The 17406-nt window shown below is 40.6% G+C and overlaps 1 protein-coding gene across 4 annotated transcripts in view; it reads right to left on the bottom strand.

Moving 5' to 3' along the window:
• Positions 1-12416: 12416 nt before the first annotated feature.
• Positions 12417-17406, bottom strand: part of IRAK1BP1 (interleukin 1 receptor associated kinase 1 binding protein 1) — a 35938-nt gene continuing 30948 nt past the window's right edge. The window contains exons 4-7 of one of the 4 annotated variants that reach the window (XR_011422056.1): positions 17071-17363; positions 13667-13795; positions 13453-13594; positions 12417-12747 (exon numbers count right to left, since the gene is read on the bottom strand). Coding sequence is in view for 1 of the 4 variants with exons in the window: in XM_023650679.2 (XP_023506447.2) it covers positions 17093-17363 (271 nt within the window). In the remaining 3 variants the exon portion in view is untranslated. Of the gene's footprint in view, positions 12748-13452; positions 13595-13666; positions 13796-15392; positions 17364-17406 lie in introns of those variants that run through there. The other 3 variants (XR_002810826.2, XR_011422055.1, XM_023650679.2) reach the window with 3 other exon arrangements.

The raw sequence follows: 17406 nt of genomic DNA, 5'->3' as shown, positions 1-17406 counted from the left end.
AAATATATTTAACTATATAATTAAAATTAAGTAGTTAAACTCTTCATAATGCAGAAATGGACGGCTTGGTTGTATAGTAAAATGAGTCTTTCAGTTACACCAGTATTGAAAATAATACCGTCTATGTTTGAAATTTGTCATTGAAGTAATGTGTTGCTTTTGAAGGCAATCTATTTGAAACATAATTTCCTGATGTTATCTGCATTGTGTTAGAAAAAAATAGGCTATAAATTCATTTTTGTAAAAAAATGTGTACAGTTTTAAAGTGTATACAGAAAAAGGAAGAGCGTACACAGTCTTAGAGTGAAATATGCCTCTAGTACGATGTATCAATTTGTTCTAACTCTTAAGCAAAGAAATGAGTATTTACCGTCTTACCTGCAAGAAGTAAATGTATTACTCTGTTCTAAAGACACTGTATATTTATGACCTTATTTGGACATTATTAGACACTGGTTTCTTAGTAAAGCAAAATGACTTGGATTGGATTCTTTGTAATTAAAACACTTAAAAATGTATTAGTAATACCAGATATATTTAGGGTTTATGTTTTTATAATTTAGCTTCTACATATTGGAACAGTTGAATTGATAAATTTAAGTCATCACCATATTTTTGTTCTGTTTGACCACTTGAAAAAATACCCTCTTGGAGACAGTGACACCATGTATGTTCTGTTTATAGGCCAAACGGAAATTTGGCAGTTGTCTTAGGTGAGCAATAAAAAAAAAACCTCAAGGTTTCAGAAATATAACTTGTTACAAGCATGGGAAATGTAAATTTATATATTTTTAAGTACATAACCCTAATATTCTCTCCCTCTACCCCAATATTTTCAAGTCCCAATCCAATCTTATAAAATTATAAAATGTTGGAAGTAAGCAGTTTAAACATCGAATCTAATTGCAGTCTCACAACTCCAGGCACTGGGTATATACCTTCTTAAAATGTTACCCTTTGCAACCTGCTATTATGGCATTGGAGTATCTTCTGCGTACATTCATGTACTAAGGATTCGTTGGCCTTGTTTCCATTATTCTTATTGCACAGCTTCATCGCAGATTTGAAGACTTATTTGATAGCACTAGTACAAAACTATCTTCCTCCTTAAATTTGATTAGAATAACTGTATAGAATACTTGGGAGCTTGATTAGGTCACATCTGAGACATGAGGTTGGCTGAACTTAGTATCACTTGGAAATGAATTACATAAACACAGATTAGCAAAAAGATCCTCATGCAGCATTTAGAACTGTCCCTTATCTGCCATGCAGTAGATTAATCAGACATTTTGACAAATGTACTCAACATTTTTAGTTATGTGATATTAGTAGTGAATACTTAGGTTTTAAAATACGACTTGTAATATAAATTAGTTCCTCCAGTTACAGCATTTACTTGAATTCCAGCATTCCGTTTTATACATTCAGACATACCTATATCTCTCTCTCAAATGTCCACTGGAAGCAGTTTCGATTTTCAGTTTTCCATCTAATGAAAACAAATTGTTATTCTGAATGGTTTTGTTCACCTGAAAGTTATTTTTGAGTAGGTTGAAAGGACCAAAATATTTGAGTGTTTAAAGGGCTAAAAGTATTCTCCTTATATGCAGGAAATACATAATTTTAAAAGTCATAACGGGGGGAAGTACTTTTATGTTCTGTGAATTACTCCCATACTTAGAAAGTGTATTTTACATAGCAGGTTGAGAAGTGGCTTAGTTATAGTTAGGTGAGAATTGATTTTCCTATTAAAATTGGAAAAATACACCTTTTCCTTCCCTCCTTAAGCTTCCCGTCAGTTCCCCAAATTTCCAAGTGATTCAAACTGAATTAATATTACATTTACTAAGAAACTATTTTTCTTCTTAATTATACTGAGCTAATAAACACTCCAAATGAAGAGCCATTTCGTACTACATAGTGCCAAGAGGTCACACTGAGTCAGGAGACTGTAAGTACCACTTTGACGCTCCGGAGATAAACCTTGTACACGCTGCAGTAAAACAATTAGAAAATGTTAGGAGCTATAAAGATAGATTATTTTTAGTTTTGATAACTCTGTTGAAATACTTTTTTAATGCAGATAAAATCATCAGGAAATTAACCTTATACGGCACAAACCAAATACATGATAGTGGGTGGCTATGAGTTTCTACATTTAAGGAGCTAAGTGAGTAGGTTTGCGATGATGTATAGTCCACACGCATAGGGTGCAGGTGCACACACATGCTCGTTACTTTAGAGATTATGCGTGTTGATTAATCACAGTGATAAACTATAAATTGAGACAAAAGAAAGTTACATTTTTGGACCATATTAAAGCTGCAAGAAGACGGGGTCTTATTAAAGATCTTTTAGAGAATTGTTAAGTCCTGTCACATGATATTTAGACGTGTAGAATGTAGCTCAATTTTTAAAAAGTAACTGACCTAGAGGGTTAAAGTTGAAACTGACACATTTTCAAATTAAAATTATGCTTATTTTGTACAGAAAACAATGTTAAACACAAACAGATCTGTTGTATGTAATAAGTAACAGAGTTTAAAGACAAATTAATTATTTAGCTTTATTGCAGTTTTTGTTTTTTCCTTCCGGAACCCTGGAGTATCACGTCAGAAGCGCAGTCTCGCACCAGAACGGCAGCGCCCTTGCTTTTTGTACATACTGATCGGACCTTTCTTTACTGTTACGTGGACACTTTCTATGTTAGTTTTGATGCATAATTCTTTGAATCCTTTTATACAAACTAGAATGTATGTGTAAGAATTCCTGTCCCTGCAATGTAGTAACTACAAACTTATTTTTAAATAAATAGAAAACTTGTTTTTCTAAACTATTTTGTAAGGCCTCGTGATTTCTTTATTAGTTGCCCTTTTTCTCCTGGTGACACATAAAGCATTCAGTGTATAATTTCAGCAGACTCTACACCAGAGACGCTGTTATGGAAAGGCTGGCACATTAAGAGTTTCTAATGCGCTGGCAGCTTAGCAAAATATTAAGATAACTAACAATTAAAGATTGTGGGTACCCTAATGTGATTTAATTCCAAAGTAACTGAAGGTTAAAAAAAAGTTCATTTGCCTTTTAGTGTATACACTTAATAAAAGAATTTTATTGATTTGTTACTGTGTGTAAGTTACTAGACTAGGCGCTAAATACTTCAATATTCAGAGATTTCTGTAATAGAGATGTTTCAAAGGAATAGTTCGCAGAAGTATTTTCTCAAAAATGTGAAATTTCCAGGAAAAAGAGGAATGAGGAAAAAGTTTCACTTGTTAAGCAGCTATACAAAATGAGATTTATAAAGCTGTTGCTGTTTTCCTAGAATTTGAGTCAGATTGGCATACATTTTTATTGACTTACTGACAATCTCAATTTTAGTATAAAGAATACGTAGGCTGTAATACATGACAATTCAGATTAAGCATGTGAGGGAGTGATTTGTGGTTTTGTGCTGTTAATGATCGTTTCTCCATAAGAAGTTGTGTTTAACGGGCTTTGTTTAAGGTACATTTCTAAGTTAAAGTTGCAGGTAAACATTCTTGAGTACCTTTTCTTTTTCTTTCCAAAGTATCCTAATACCTAGTATACTCAGAAGAACCAGCCAGGAAAAATTCCTTTTCAGCAGCCACTTTTTACTGCTTTCTCTTGTGGTGACGTCAACTTTGTTCTAGGCTAAGTTTCCCCGTTATTTAGACAGTCAGATTAAAAACCAAAGCACAAAACTTCTGTTCCTTGCAATATAGTACCTTATATTTGTAATCTTTTCACGCTTAACACATTTTGTTGATTACCTTTGCTTTTGTTGGGGAAAAGAACGCTGGGAAGGATTCAGTGAAGCACCTCTCTGCCTAATTAGCTAGACGTGCTGGCCCCACAGTGGACTGGAATGAACGGGGCTTGGAGTTGAGAATTTCATGTCTGAGCTTCACTTCCTTCATCTGTAAAGTAAAAAAAGTTGATTAGATAATCCACACCTTGTACTATCCATAATCGTTTTCTAATATCTAGGATTTAACAAATTTCATCAATCTGGCATGGATCATATTACTTTTAATTGATCCCCAACAGATTTCTAGATATATATGTTAGTCCAGGTCCCCCAAGAGGGGATTAAACATACAAGGCTTTGAATAAAGGAAATGCCTGTGAAGGAAAATTGGGAGAGAGCCAGAAAAGGCTGGGAGATCCCTCAGACCACAATGTAAGTCAGACCGCAAGTGAAAGAGAGAGGGAAGTAGGGTTGGGTGAAATCATCCTCGATGGCCATGGAGTCTAAGGACAACACGTTCGGCAGGAAAACTGAGAGTCCTTGAGCCAAAGTTGACCATCAGAGGAGTCCCCGGTCTCCCAGGTATGCACCTGCTTTAGGATTCCTGTGTCCCCAGTATTGGCTGGGAGCAGCCTCAGGGAAGTGGGAATCCACAGCACAAAGGCAGTGATGAGATTCAGAGCGCAGCTGCTGGGGCCCTTGGTCCCTGCAGATGGAGTTCTTCAAGGCACAGTCTCGTGGCTACTAAACAGGCTGGAGCGTTTGAAGGGTTTTTGGCTTTATTTTAGTCATGAGGTCAATGTAACATTTTTGCTTACATTACTGCCATGGCTTCTAACCCCTTGATATGTTACGTTCGGAATGCTGATTCACAGTCCTTGAATAATTTTCTCTGCCAGTCTCAGTTCATAATTTCATGCATGAGATGCAACCCAGTATACACTGATCCATAAGTGTGGCCAGAAGTGCACATGTGATGTGTGATGGGTATTCCATCTATAATACCTAATATATCAAAACTGTAACTTAACTGTAAGCATTAATTGGTACCAATAAAATTTATTCAGCTTATTAAGCCAAACGTTGTGCTCATCTAACCAGGGAGTAGTTTCATCACTACGTATAGGCAAGGGATGATTCAGTGGAAATCTTAAGAGCAAGTCTACATATGCCGTGTTTTACAGAAAGCTTTGAAATTGTTTAGGAGTGTTGCCTTGATTAATTTTTTACATGAAAGAGGTCATGAGCCAAGAGACTCAGAAATGGAATTAGGGCAAAATAGCTGCCCTGAACATAATAAGAAATGTCAGATTCTAACCGCATGAATAGAGCTTTGCAGCCTGAGAAACGCTAATTTTTTTTCTATTACAGTTTGGATGCCTGTCCACCACTAGCCCTAATATGCAAAAATGAGACATTTTATTTTAGGAACATGAAAGTATTATGTAAATAATTTTAATGTGCTGGATATTGTGAGACCAAAACTCAGATAATGGCTTATCTTTAAAAGTAAGATTCAGGGCCAGCCCCGTGGCCAAGTCATGGTTTGCGCGCTCCGCGTTGGCAGCCCAGGGTTTCACCAGTTCGGATCCTGGGCGTGGACATGGCACCGCTTGTCAGGCCACGCTGAGGCGGCATCCCACACGCCACAACTAGAAGGACCTACAACTGAAATATACAGCTATGTACTGGGGGGATTTGGGGAGAAAAAGCAGAAAGAAAAATAAAGATTGGCAACAGTTGTTAGCTCAGGTGCCAATCTTTAAAAAAATAAAAAAATTAAGATTCATTTCAGTCAAGACTTTAAAAGAAGTTACTTTGTGGGTTAACCTTTTCATAATTCTTGTCAGTTGAAAGGCAAGCTAAGAGACACTTTCTTGAGTTTTGAGAAAAATTTTCAATGTCTTCTTACAAGTTATTAAAATTACCTAGAAGTTACTTAAGAAATTTATTAATTTGTTGATCCCTAGTTAAAGCAAGTTTCTTTTAATTTAGAGAAATGGTTAAAATGGCCTATATTACAAATGGAATTTTATTTTGGAACACTATGACTCAAGCATTTTGGCTTAGTACAATATTGCAAAGGTTATAAATATAGATTCTAAATTCTGTCATCTTGTGGTACTAAGGAGCATATAGAAAGTGTCTCAAGATATTGTGTATATTACCTGCTCACTTCCTATTTGCTTTTCCCTATTTTACCTAATATCAGTATTTTTCCAAGAAATCTAAGAAATGCGAATATTTTACTCCTTTGACAGAAATAGTTGAAATATCGCTAGCAAAAAGAGTAGGAGTTTCATTTTAAATATGTGTTCATTAGTTCATTCTTATCACTTTTTGGTCTAAACTTGTATTTTATTTTTTCCTAGACGTATTAAGGTATAATTGACAAATAAAAATTGTATATATTTAAGGTGTACAACGTGATGGTTTGATATATACACTGTGAAATTATTACCACAATCGAGTTAATTCATACATCCATCACCTCACATAAGTTACCTTTTGGGGTTTTTTTGGTGTGACAGGAACGCTTCAGATCAACTCTCTTAGCAAATTTGAAGTACACAATGCAGTGTTAGTAGCTATAACCACCCTGCTGTACATTACATCCCAAGATCTTGTTCATCTCCGAGCTGAAAGTTTGTGCCCTTTGACCAGCCTCTCTGATTCCCCATCCTCCTCTGCCCCGGGAACCACTGCTCACCTCTGCTCCCACAAGTTCGACTTTCTTAGATTCCACATACAGGAGAGAGCACACAGCGTTTGTCTTTCTGTGGCTCATTTCAGTTAGCATAATGTCCTCCAGCTTCATCCATGTTGCCACAAATAGCAAGATTTCATCTTTTTTATGGCTGAATAATATTTCACACTGTGTGTGAACTATCATATATATATTATATATATATACACACGACATTTTCTTTATCCATTCATCTACTGATGGACGCTTAGCTATTGTGAGTAATGCTGCAGTGAACGTGGGGTACAGCTTTCTCTTGGAGGGACGAATTTCATTTCCTTTGGATATGTACCCAGAAGTGGAATTGCTGGATCATACGGTAGTTCTATTTTTAGTTTTTCGAGGAACTCCACACTGCTAAACTCTATTTTAAAGATGCAGTTATCTCCTCAGTACTAACATTTGTGCCGTCACCCACGTTTTCACAGTCCACCTATACCAAGTGTATAATGTGCTTATATAACACATGTAACATGTACTTATAGATGCCTTGTGAATTATAAACACTCAAATATCTGTGAAACAAGTTGTATATAGTGTATGCAAGTGTAAACATGGATATCACATTTCTCTTTAACAAATAAGGAGCCTGAGTGCTGTCTAATATCGTCTGCGTTTTTGGTGGCATACTTTGTCTCTTCATACGACAATAATTTTGTCATATTTCCAAGAATTATTCATGTTTTTACACAAGGTATAATTCATTCGTTTTCACTGCTAATACTTATTGTGTGACCGTATCACAATGTAACCATTCTGTTGCCAGTAGACATGTGGTTGTTTCCATCTTTTGTTATTATGAACAGCCCTGCTATGGACGTCATTACCTGTGTTTGCTTTTGTCCCAGACAACACATGCCCTGCACTCTTAGTGGTGGTGAGTGTATGTGTGTTTAGTAAATTCAATTCTGATCATGTTACTCCTTTACTTAAAAACCCTTCAACCTTGGTGGCTTCATGGCCTGCAATTATCTTGAGATAACTGCAGTAGCTCAAGCAATTCCTTCTGAGGCTATACATCAAAATAGCCATGTTGCCAAGTGCGTTTGCTACTCCTCTTTGTTTTTGTCAGCAGTCCCTCTCAACTCTGTATTCTGGCCCCACAGATGCTCTAAATCCAGTCAGATGTGAAAACGAATCTCTTACTGCCAAAGGTTTCCAGGAAGAATCGCAACGAAATCTTCCTCTGGGAGCCTGTCCCAGAAAAAGCTAAGATGGTGAAAAGACTCCTCCCATAGGAGGAGTCGCAGGTCCCTAGTCTTCAGCCATGGCACTGCCATCTATGAACCGTCAAGTCACTTAACTTTCTGGGTCTCTTTGCACATCTAAAAACGGCAGTCATGATTCCTGAACGGCTTGCTTTCTAGAGTGATGGACAGGATCAAATAAAACCTCAGGGTATGCCACAAACACCTCCTCTGTCCCAGTAGCTGTGCCAGGTCCAGAGATGAAACCCGTGGCCCCTTGTCCTACAGGAGCTCACAGGCTAGAGCAGTGGTTTTCAACTCTGGCTGCACACACACTCGCTCGGAGGGTGATTTGAAAAAATAGGAACGCCTGAGTTCCCTGCCTCTTGGCCATGTGAGGTTAGACAAATTTCTTAAGCTCTCTGAGCCCATACTGCATGTGTATGATGGGGATAATAGAAGCTGCTTCACAGGGTAGTTGTAAGTATTAAATAATTCATAACACCTGCTTAAGCCTGTGCCTGGTACAGAGCACCCAGGTCATAAATTGCTAGGAGTGGGGTGAGAAAAATAGGTAACTACATAGCTGGAGCAGCGATCTTTGTTACAACGGAGAGAAACATGCCCGTGCCCTCAAGACCCAACAGGTCGTCTAAGCCAGCTGGGATGGCCGTCCCGGAGGATACAATGTCAGAGCCGAGCTCTTGACTCAAAGGTGAGAGAATTAGTCAGGCGAGCCGGGGACGTAACCATGGAGAAGGGAGTCTGTTCAATTCTCCTGGAGCCCGCGAGGAGGGCTGAGACTGGGGAGAGCACAGGGGCCAGGTCTTGAGGGACCTTGAGGTCACGCAGAGGGTGTTGCCTTTCATGCTGCTGGCCATCAGGAGTCACCAAAAAGTTTTAAGCTGGGAAGAACGTGATCAGAGTTGCGTTTAAGTTAGGTCACTCGTCCTGGCGTGGATTTGCCAGTAATTACATTCTGAGACCCGAGGAGGGTGATCGGTGGGGGCAGTGGCCCGGGCTCAGGCAGGTGCAATAGGAACGGAGTAGAGGCCTGAGAGGAAAAGGGGAGAAAGAGGTAGAATGTACAGCCCTTGGCAGCATAAGGAGGGTGAAGGATGCGGAGGTCACGAAGGCTATCCTGACCCTTGACACCAACTGGGCCAAGGGGGGAAGTCCCATGGCCTGTGGCTGGGGTCTGAGATGGAGCTCTGAGCGGACTGCGGCCGATTCTGTCTCGGCCGGTGAATCGGAAATGCCCGGAGGCAGCGGGCAGAGAAGGTGCGGCCCAGCCCCCCGCGGCGGCGCCTGCGCGCAGCGCGCACCCAGGGGCGATGCTCGGGCCCCGCGTCGCGGCGGAGGGCGGGGGCCTGGGGGCGGGGCATCCCCTCGCCCGGGCGGAGCGCGGCTCTCGCCGCTACGGGCGCTGCAGCCGCCGCCTGCGCCCCACCGCGAGGCGAGGAGCGAGCGCGGGGACCTGGCCGCGCGGCGCGGGAGGGGGCGCCCGGCGGCGGCCTGGGCTCCCGCTGGGCCGGTCCGGGGCCTCCGGCTCCAGCGCAGGAGACGCTCCGCCCCGGGGCTGGGTCCCCGGCGCGCCCGCCCGGATCCCGGCCTCGACGGGGGACAGGTCGGCGCCGCTGCGCGTGGACCGAGACCGCGGGACGCAGCCGAGCGCGGGCCCGGCGAGGACCCTGCACGCGGGCCCTGGACCATGACGCGGGCCCTGGACCGGCGTTTGGGCCGACGAGTGTTTCGGGGCTCCCTTCCGGCCTGCGGGGGGCGGGAGCTGGGCTTCCCGGCGCAGGGTCGCTGTTGGTTTGGCTCGTGCTGTCGTCTGCGCCTTTCTGACTCTTGATTGATGGCCGTGTCCTCCCGTTACAGCCCGTCTTCCATTTCTTTAGGTATTTTTGTAGCTCTTACACAGCCGAGCTCCACATCTGTACGTCTATCGATCATTCCGCAAACAGTAACTATTGACTCTACCGCACATGGGTTTTTCTGTCAAAAGTTAGTCACCAAGCCAACCAGTTTCCACAAATAGTTTCCTCAGGAGGTTCTGCTCTGAGTCGGCAGCGGCAGGTTTGCGCCCTGGTGACACGCGGTCCCCGGGCGGAAGGAGCACGGGGTCCCCTGCCCCTGGCGGCAGGGCCCCCAGCGCTGCGGACGGCGCGGCCGGGCTGGGGCGCGGGCCAGACGGAAACCGGGGGCGGACGGCGCGAGGGGCCCGCTTGGGACCGGAGAGAGGACACGGAAAGAGAGAGGGAACGTGGATGTCGAGGACGAAAACGAACAACTTGAGAAGGGAAGTCACAGACCCCATATTCCGCGAACAACAGAACGTTTACTGGGCACAATATGGAGGGTGTGTGTGTATTTTCTCTTTCTTTTACACAGATGAACTCATCACGGTTGGAAAGAAGACAAGTCCCTCAGCGGTGACAGCGGGACAGAAGCAAAAAGCAACCTCGTCTGCTGCGTATTAATATGCAGAATGCCGTTTTTGTCTTAAGCATTGTATTTATTTTGAAGGCTTTTTGACTATTGCGATGGTTGTAGATGGTCATACCGGAGAGTGAAGACATGGATGACGCACATGAAGCATTGCTTATTAAAGACAAGATAGGGTACATTTATATGAAATAAATCTGCCTTCAAATTCTGCCTTTAAAATATTTATGCGGGAATAACACGGATTTAATAAGTATTAAGTAGACTATCAGACGCCTGGTGAATCTTCCAGATGTTCCTAAAAGACCTTTCCTAACTTCATTTTATACATAATATCTTAATTCGAAATATAATTATGACGTAGGTAACACAATATACCTTAGTTTTCTATCACTATTATCAAGACTTGAGAAACTTTTTTAAACACATAATCCACTTTTTTCCAAATCAGTTACGAAAACCTCTCCATCCATGATAATTCATCTTCTCAGTGGCAAAAATTAAAAGAAGTCTGGCCTTATTTGCGATGTGGCACACTCAATTACGGACACATGCAAGCTTTTGGGCTGTTTTGTCTTGACTGTATATGACTAGCGAGGGAGCATTCATGGGAAATAGCAATCTGTGAGACAGCATAGGAAGAGGAGAAGGGTATTCAGAATTTTTTGTTTGTGTGTGTGTGTGTGTGTGTGTGTGTTTTGGTGAGGAAGATTGGCCCTGAACGAACATCTGTGCCAATCTTCCTCTATTTTGTATGTGGGATGGCCATCACAGCATGGCTTGTTGAGTGGTGTGTAGGTCCAAGCCCGGGATCTGAACCTGTGAACCCTGGGCCACCGAACAAGAGTATGCGAACTTCACCGCTACACCAGCCCCTGGAATTTTTTTTTTTTAAAGAAAAAAACCTAAACAAAACTTTGATGATTTCTCATATATTTTATTAATTAATTTCAAGCATTTTAATTTTAGCATTTGCCCCTCCTTCATAAATGATGTTGCTTGCATGTGTAGCATTACAACTATACTACATTCCATATTCCTAGTCATGATTTTTAAAAAGTCTTTAGACTTACATGTTTCTTTCTGTCTTGATGCTCACGTGGCTATACATGCACGGCTTTTATCCAGGGCTGTGCACACAGCATGCATCGGTCCCAGTAAGTCGCCGACGGCAACCGCAGCCTGGCCGCGCTGCCTGCACTTGCCCTCGTGGAGGCGGGCGTGCAGCCCTGCCACGCCCTGCCTGTCAAGCTCGTGTTCTCTCGCCTGCCGTGGCCCCTTCTGCGCACTCTGCATACACGCAGGGAAGCCGCGGTGGGCGGCTCGCGGAGAACGCTGCGGTTTCTGCTCTTCCTGCCTCAGGGCTGCTGCGCGCAGTGAGGGGCTGGCATCTGTCCAATCTCAGGGCGGCGGGTGTCTCACGGTCATGCAGCTGTGTGGTTGCTGAAGTGTTTCCACTTATTGCCAATTTGAAAAATCATTAGTTAATATTGGTCAATGAAGTGTCTAAACATTTAGATGAAACATTTCTAGTGTTGGATTTAATATTAGTGAGATCGTCAATTCTCTCTTATTATTCCAATGAAGTACTGAACAACTGAATATTTTAAGTGAATGTAAGTTTTAGTAACGTGGGATACTGTGAATTCTCAACATTCCTACAGAATGAAATCAATATAGTTACTCCTCAAATATATGCTGACTTCTGTGGTTTGCAAATACATTTTGTAAAGATTTTAGCTGCAAATTCATATTGGTTTCTTTGCAGACCATATAAGTCTGTATCACTGTATCTGTATTATTTTAGGAATAGGTACAATAAAGATGAAGAAGAAATCTATGCTCACTTTGTAGGTATTGAGCTAATGAAACATGAAATATTAAAAATAATCTTGTATTTTATTTGGTTGACATTCAACTTTGAGTTCGTTACACTTTACCCCCTACTCCAATATAGAATGTAATACCTTAGTTTTTCATGATTAATTTAGCATAAACTAAGAAAAAATTTATTTTGATGCTATTTACATACTTGGGCTGGAGTTGATTTATTTGAATCAACTAATTGAATCGTTATACTAATAATGCTTATTAGTATACTAATTCTTTTAAAATGGAATTACAATATGGTTGATTCAATAAAAAATATAAACTGTTTTTGTATGAGTTTTCATTTCTACAAATTCATTATTGCTATCAAGTACAAATATGATTTTCTAAAATAGGCTTTCAAAGTAAAATTAATGCTAATGGAAACAAATTCAATTTAAGCATCTCTTTATTAAAAGTTACCAGTTAACCGACTTTATTAGATGCAGTTATGTAGTGGCTGCAGTTAGAATGTCAAAAACGCCTTCCCCTGAGCAGTGCGTGTGCCCTCCTGGTGAGGAACGTGTGGCACAGTGATCGTCACCCTCAGTGGGGACAGGAGGCGAAGGGCAAAGACCCCTGAGAGCTGATCCAGTAAGCTTAAAATGCATGTACGTTCTGACACAGTTGAAGAGACGAGTTGAGACAACAAACTGCATGTTGTTGCATAGCCACGGACTTCTTTTCTGAGAAAGCTAAGCTTTGGAGAAACAGAAGCGTGCCTATTCGAGAGAAAAGGTGCAGAGTTTGAACACAGATTCTGGAATCAATGACCCGCACTCCCCTTCCTGCTCCCATGCGTACCAGCGTTCGAGTACTCTGCTATACAGACCATCCCTCTGATTTGGGAAGAAAGCAAAGTATCTGACAGCCCGCCTTCCTTCCCCTTAACCTTTCATTAGCCAGATACCGGGAAAAGAAATGTTTAAGACACAGCCCTACTACTGAGGTGAGGACGCTACACACAGTCTTGTGTAGAGACAGATAAAAGAATAATTAGGCTGTGATTAATGTGATCAGTGTAAAACTGAGATAGGTTTGAAACGTTGGAAGTATTTACCTGTTTTTGACTCTTTGCCCACAACTGCTTATAGAAGGGAAGGAACGGAGGATAAGCGATGGTAGCTCTGTATTTTGAAAAGTAGATCCCTCCCCCGCCATGGCACCATGTTCCTACGTGGTATTTGGAGGATACGTTTTTTAATTCAGGGATCACTCACTTGTTTCTGGATTAGATTAGCACTTTCTCCTGCCACGTGGGTTTTTTACCTCTTGGTGTGGAAACTGATTTTTGTTTTGGGGCTCACTAATATTGTCTCTTAATTGTACTGAGCATGTGAAACCCTGATAAATTTTAAACCCTGTGTACCAAATATGTTTTTGTTTAGTCTTCTGGTTTTTTCACTGTTATAAGAGAACCAACTTACATTTGAAGACCAAAGCCAGCATTTGTTCATTTTGAGGTGGGACTGGTGACCCTATGCGAGTGACGTGGCTAACTGGGAGCGACTGCTGGCTGCCATGTTGAAACCGGGGGTCCCGAAGAGTGGCTGAAACAGAAACGTCCTCCTGATAAACAGGTAAGAAAAGTGTTACTCTTTCAATAAAAGAGTACAAGTAATCCCTCTTGAAAAATATTACCTCACCCCGAGAGCAGTGTCTGACTTGGATTAGCCACTGTGAATCTTGCCTTGTAACATAACTGAGCATGTGAAAGCAACTGAGGCCACATTAGATGATGACCAGAAGCTATCTGGCTGCAAATACAACCTGCATAAAAAATAGTAAATGTTTATGTTAAGGTAATTTATATAGTGTTTTTTCTGGAATGAGTAACAAGCATTTGCCTCCCATATAATTTTGTTATGTAGATAATACATTAAACTCCCACTTTTGACTTCATAATTCATGTTTTTAGTTTTTTAGGCCAATGAGAAGAATTCCTTACTATCAAATTCTGGTCAACAAATCTGACAGAACTGGGATATCCTCAACTTAAATTCCTGAGAATATCACAATAATTCTGGGATGTGAATGGTGCACAGCATCATACGTGACAAATTATTTTTCCAGGTCGTATTTATTTACATTGAACTCAAATTAACTCTCAAGTAAGAATACTGATAAAAGTAAGGTAAATTGGTACTACAAAAAAAGTAATCTTTAGCGTGCAACTGAATGGAATCCTAAATTTTATTGGTAATACTCACAAATCTTATTTTAATAGTATTTCCTTTTAAAAAGGAGCTTAGAATATAGTGGTCTGCTTCAAATATCCTAATTAGAAAATGTTTCTTCTTTCAGAAAACAATAATTTGCTGCTTTCTGGAAAGATTTTTTTTTTAGACATGATGCTTTAAAAAAAAATTTTTTTTAAGTTTTATTTTTCCTTTTTCTCCCCAAAGCCCCCTGGTACAAAGTTGTGTATTTTTAGTTTCGAGTTCTTCTAGTTGTGGCATGTGGGATGCCCCCTCAGCATGGCCTGATAAGTGGTGCCATGTCTGTGCCCAGGATCTGAACTGGGGAAACCCTGGGCCACCGGAGCAGAGCATGCAAACTTCACCAGGCGGCCACGGAGCCGGCCCCTGGAAAGAGTTTTTTTAAAGAGGGTTCAGAAGAAAGAAATTCTGTCAGGACTAAGTTTGAGATAGGTTTATTCTGTCAGGCTTTGTGGCACAGGTCCCCCAAGTCCTTCATTGTGAGACTCCAGTGCAGGCCATGTGTCAAAAATTAGATTGCCATCAACTGAGAACTAAATTTGATACCCTTACTCTTAGGTACACAGGATGTCATACATAAACAAGTCCAATCTTTGAAAGATTTCTTCTCCTAGCTGTCGTCTAGAATAGGACTGTCCATTTTACAGGATTTCTTTTGAAGCAACATCTTTAAAAATTCCTGTAAATTCTCAAAAGTGTTTGCTAACTTAAAATTTGTTTTTTTCATACACTAAGTTGAAAACCCTCTTTAGCAAATATGATGGAACCAAAAATATAATGAAGCCATGGCTAAGAAAAATCTACGCACATGAATCAATTTTGAGTATGAACAATTTTTTTTTTTTTTTTGAGGAGGATTGGCCCTGAGCTAACATCCGTGCCCATCTTCCTCTACTTTCTATGTGGGAGGCCTGCCACAGCATGGCTTGTCAAGTGGTGCAAATGTCCACACCTGGGATCTGAACCGGTGAACCCTGGGCCACTGAAGTGGAACATTCGAACTTAACCGCTGCACCACTGGGCCAGTCCTTGAACAATTTTTTTCTTCATGTACAGTCCCAATTGTACTTTTCTACCCAACTGGATAAATAAAAGCTAAGATAAAATTTAACCTTTTTTGGAAAGAAAAATTCAACATACCAAACTCATTTTCTGATAACTATTTTTAATATATTTAAAAATTCATCTTAATGGAGGATTTGGAAAAGACAACTTTTAATTGGGCTGACAATAATCAAAGAATGCAGTTGATACACTAGCCACCATTTACTGAGTGACTGCTGTGGGCTAGGCGGTATTCTGTGGTCTTATATTTCTCAACTTAATCCTTACAGTAATAACACTGCAAAGTAAGAATTATTAGCCTCATTTCCTAGGTGAGGAGAGAGGCTTAAAGAGGTTAAAGTGCCTGGCCGAGTCTACACAGCTGGTGGACACGCTCAGCAGTTACTGGAGAGCCTGCGCTGTGCTGGCCCTGCCAGGGTGCCGGGTCTGAGGACGCGGCCATGAGCCAGGCAGACAAAATCTCCATTCAAAAGGAGCTGACATTCTAGCAGTGAAGTAAGGATTTGAACAGAGCGGTGCTGGATTCTAAAACTTTTCTTTTTAGCTTCCACACTCCCTCCCCGCCAAGGACAGTACAGAACAGACGGCTACAATTGTTTCAGTGCCACTTAAAGTGAGTGGGGAGGGAAGCCACATACTGGTGTATGTTGTAAAAAAGAAATATTGGTATGACGTGTATATATCAGAGGGAAAACCCTAGGACCTATTGTGTGTAAGGAATGGAAAGCCTATGCTGCGTAAGAGACCTGGCATATGGTAACCTGTAGATAATGTGTATCCAACAGCAGTGACACATCTCAGAGAGCCATAAGGATCAGTGTCATCTCAGTGTGTAACCCTGTGCTGTCCCACATGGCAGCTGTCAGCCACTTCCGGCTTCCGAGTACTTGAAATGCGGGTAGTGCAATCAAGGAACTGAATTTTAAAATTTTAATTTAAAAACTGACACTTGATCAAGTTAGTAGATCTTTTAAGCATGTTTGGAAACACCTGGGTGTGTGAATCTATTTTTTCAACTACATATGAGGAAACTTAAATACAGATCAAGTATTTCTGATGAAAATTTAGCATCTGAATTGAGATGTGTTGTAAGATAAAAAAATATACTGGATTTAGAAGACAGTAAAGAAAAATATAAAATATCCAAAAGTTACTTTAAAAATATGTATTACATGCTGAAATGATATTTTGGATATACTGCATTAAATAATTAAAATTAGTTTCAACTGTATCTTCTTGTATTTTTTACTTTTTACTTTAACATGTGTCTACGAGGGCATTTTAGCTATGCACGTGGCTCGCATTCTATCTGTACGGGAGAGTGCTGGCATAAGCGAAGGAGCCCTGGTGAGGAGGCTCTGCTCCATATACCGCCTTTCCTTCTGGCATCAAAATATGTTCCCAGTATACCTCACTACCCTTTTATCAAAGTTATGTGTTGCTCATCATTCTTTCTATTAATGTTAAGAATCATGCTAATAACTGTGTCAATATTTCTTCCTGTAGTTAGAAATGTAAAAATTACTTACACATGCCCCTATAGGAACTGTCAGTATTACAAGTGTGCACACACAACACTTTTATTTCCAAAGAGTATTTCCCATAGTAAGTTTTTAAAAATACCAAGTCACATAACTACTCTGTGGCACTGTATCCAAGGAGTGACAGATTTTGGGGAGAAATACTTTATACACTATACAATATAAATATTCAGGACAAAAGCAAACTTTATAAAAAGTATAAAAATAAAAAGATACAAACACAATATATTTTCGTTGGAATTTTAGAGATGTTTTTTAGTCTTTTCTTTGCCCTTTACTTCAAAAGTTATAAATACTTTTGAAGCAGCATATAGCGTTGCACTCTTGATTTTTTGTTGTACAGATGATGCACTTGAGAGGCTGGATGACTGGTGGTCGTCTGTTTGGCCTTCCCATTCTTTGGTTTCTTCTTCTTTGATTAATAAAGGTTTTCCTAGAGTTTGGCCAACAAGGTGACAGACTTCTTGAGCCTTGCGCCATGCATTTTCAACAGCAACGAGACAGGCTTGCCGTCTTAGGAATTAAATGCAGAGATTATTAATGTGATATTCAATGA

The sequence above is a fragment of the Equus caballus genome, chromosome 10 (genome assembly GCF_041296265.1).
Source record: "Equus caballus isolate H_3958 breed thoroughbred chromosome 10, TB-T2T, whole genome shotgun sequence".
Classification (NCBI taxonomy): domain Eukaryota; kingdom Metazoa; phylum Chordata; class Mammalia; order Perissodactyla; family Equidae; genus Equus; species Equus caballus.
This window is presented reverse-complemented; position numbering and strand designations above follow the sequence as displayed.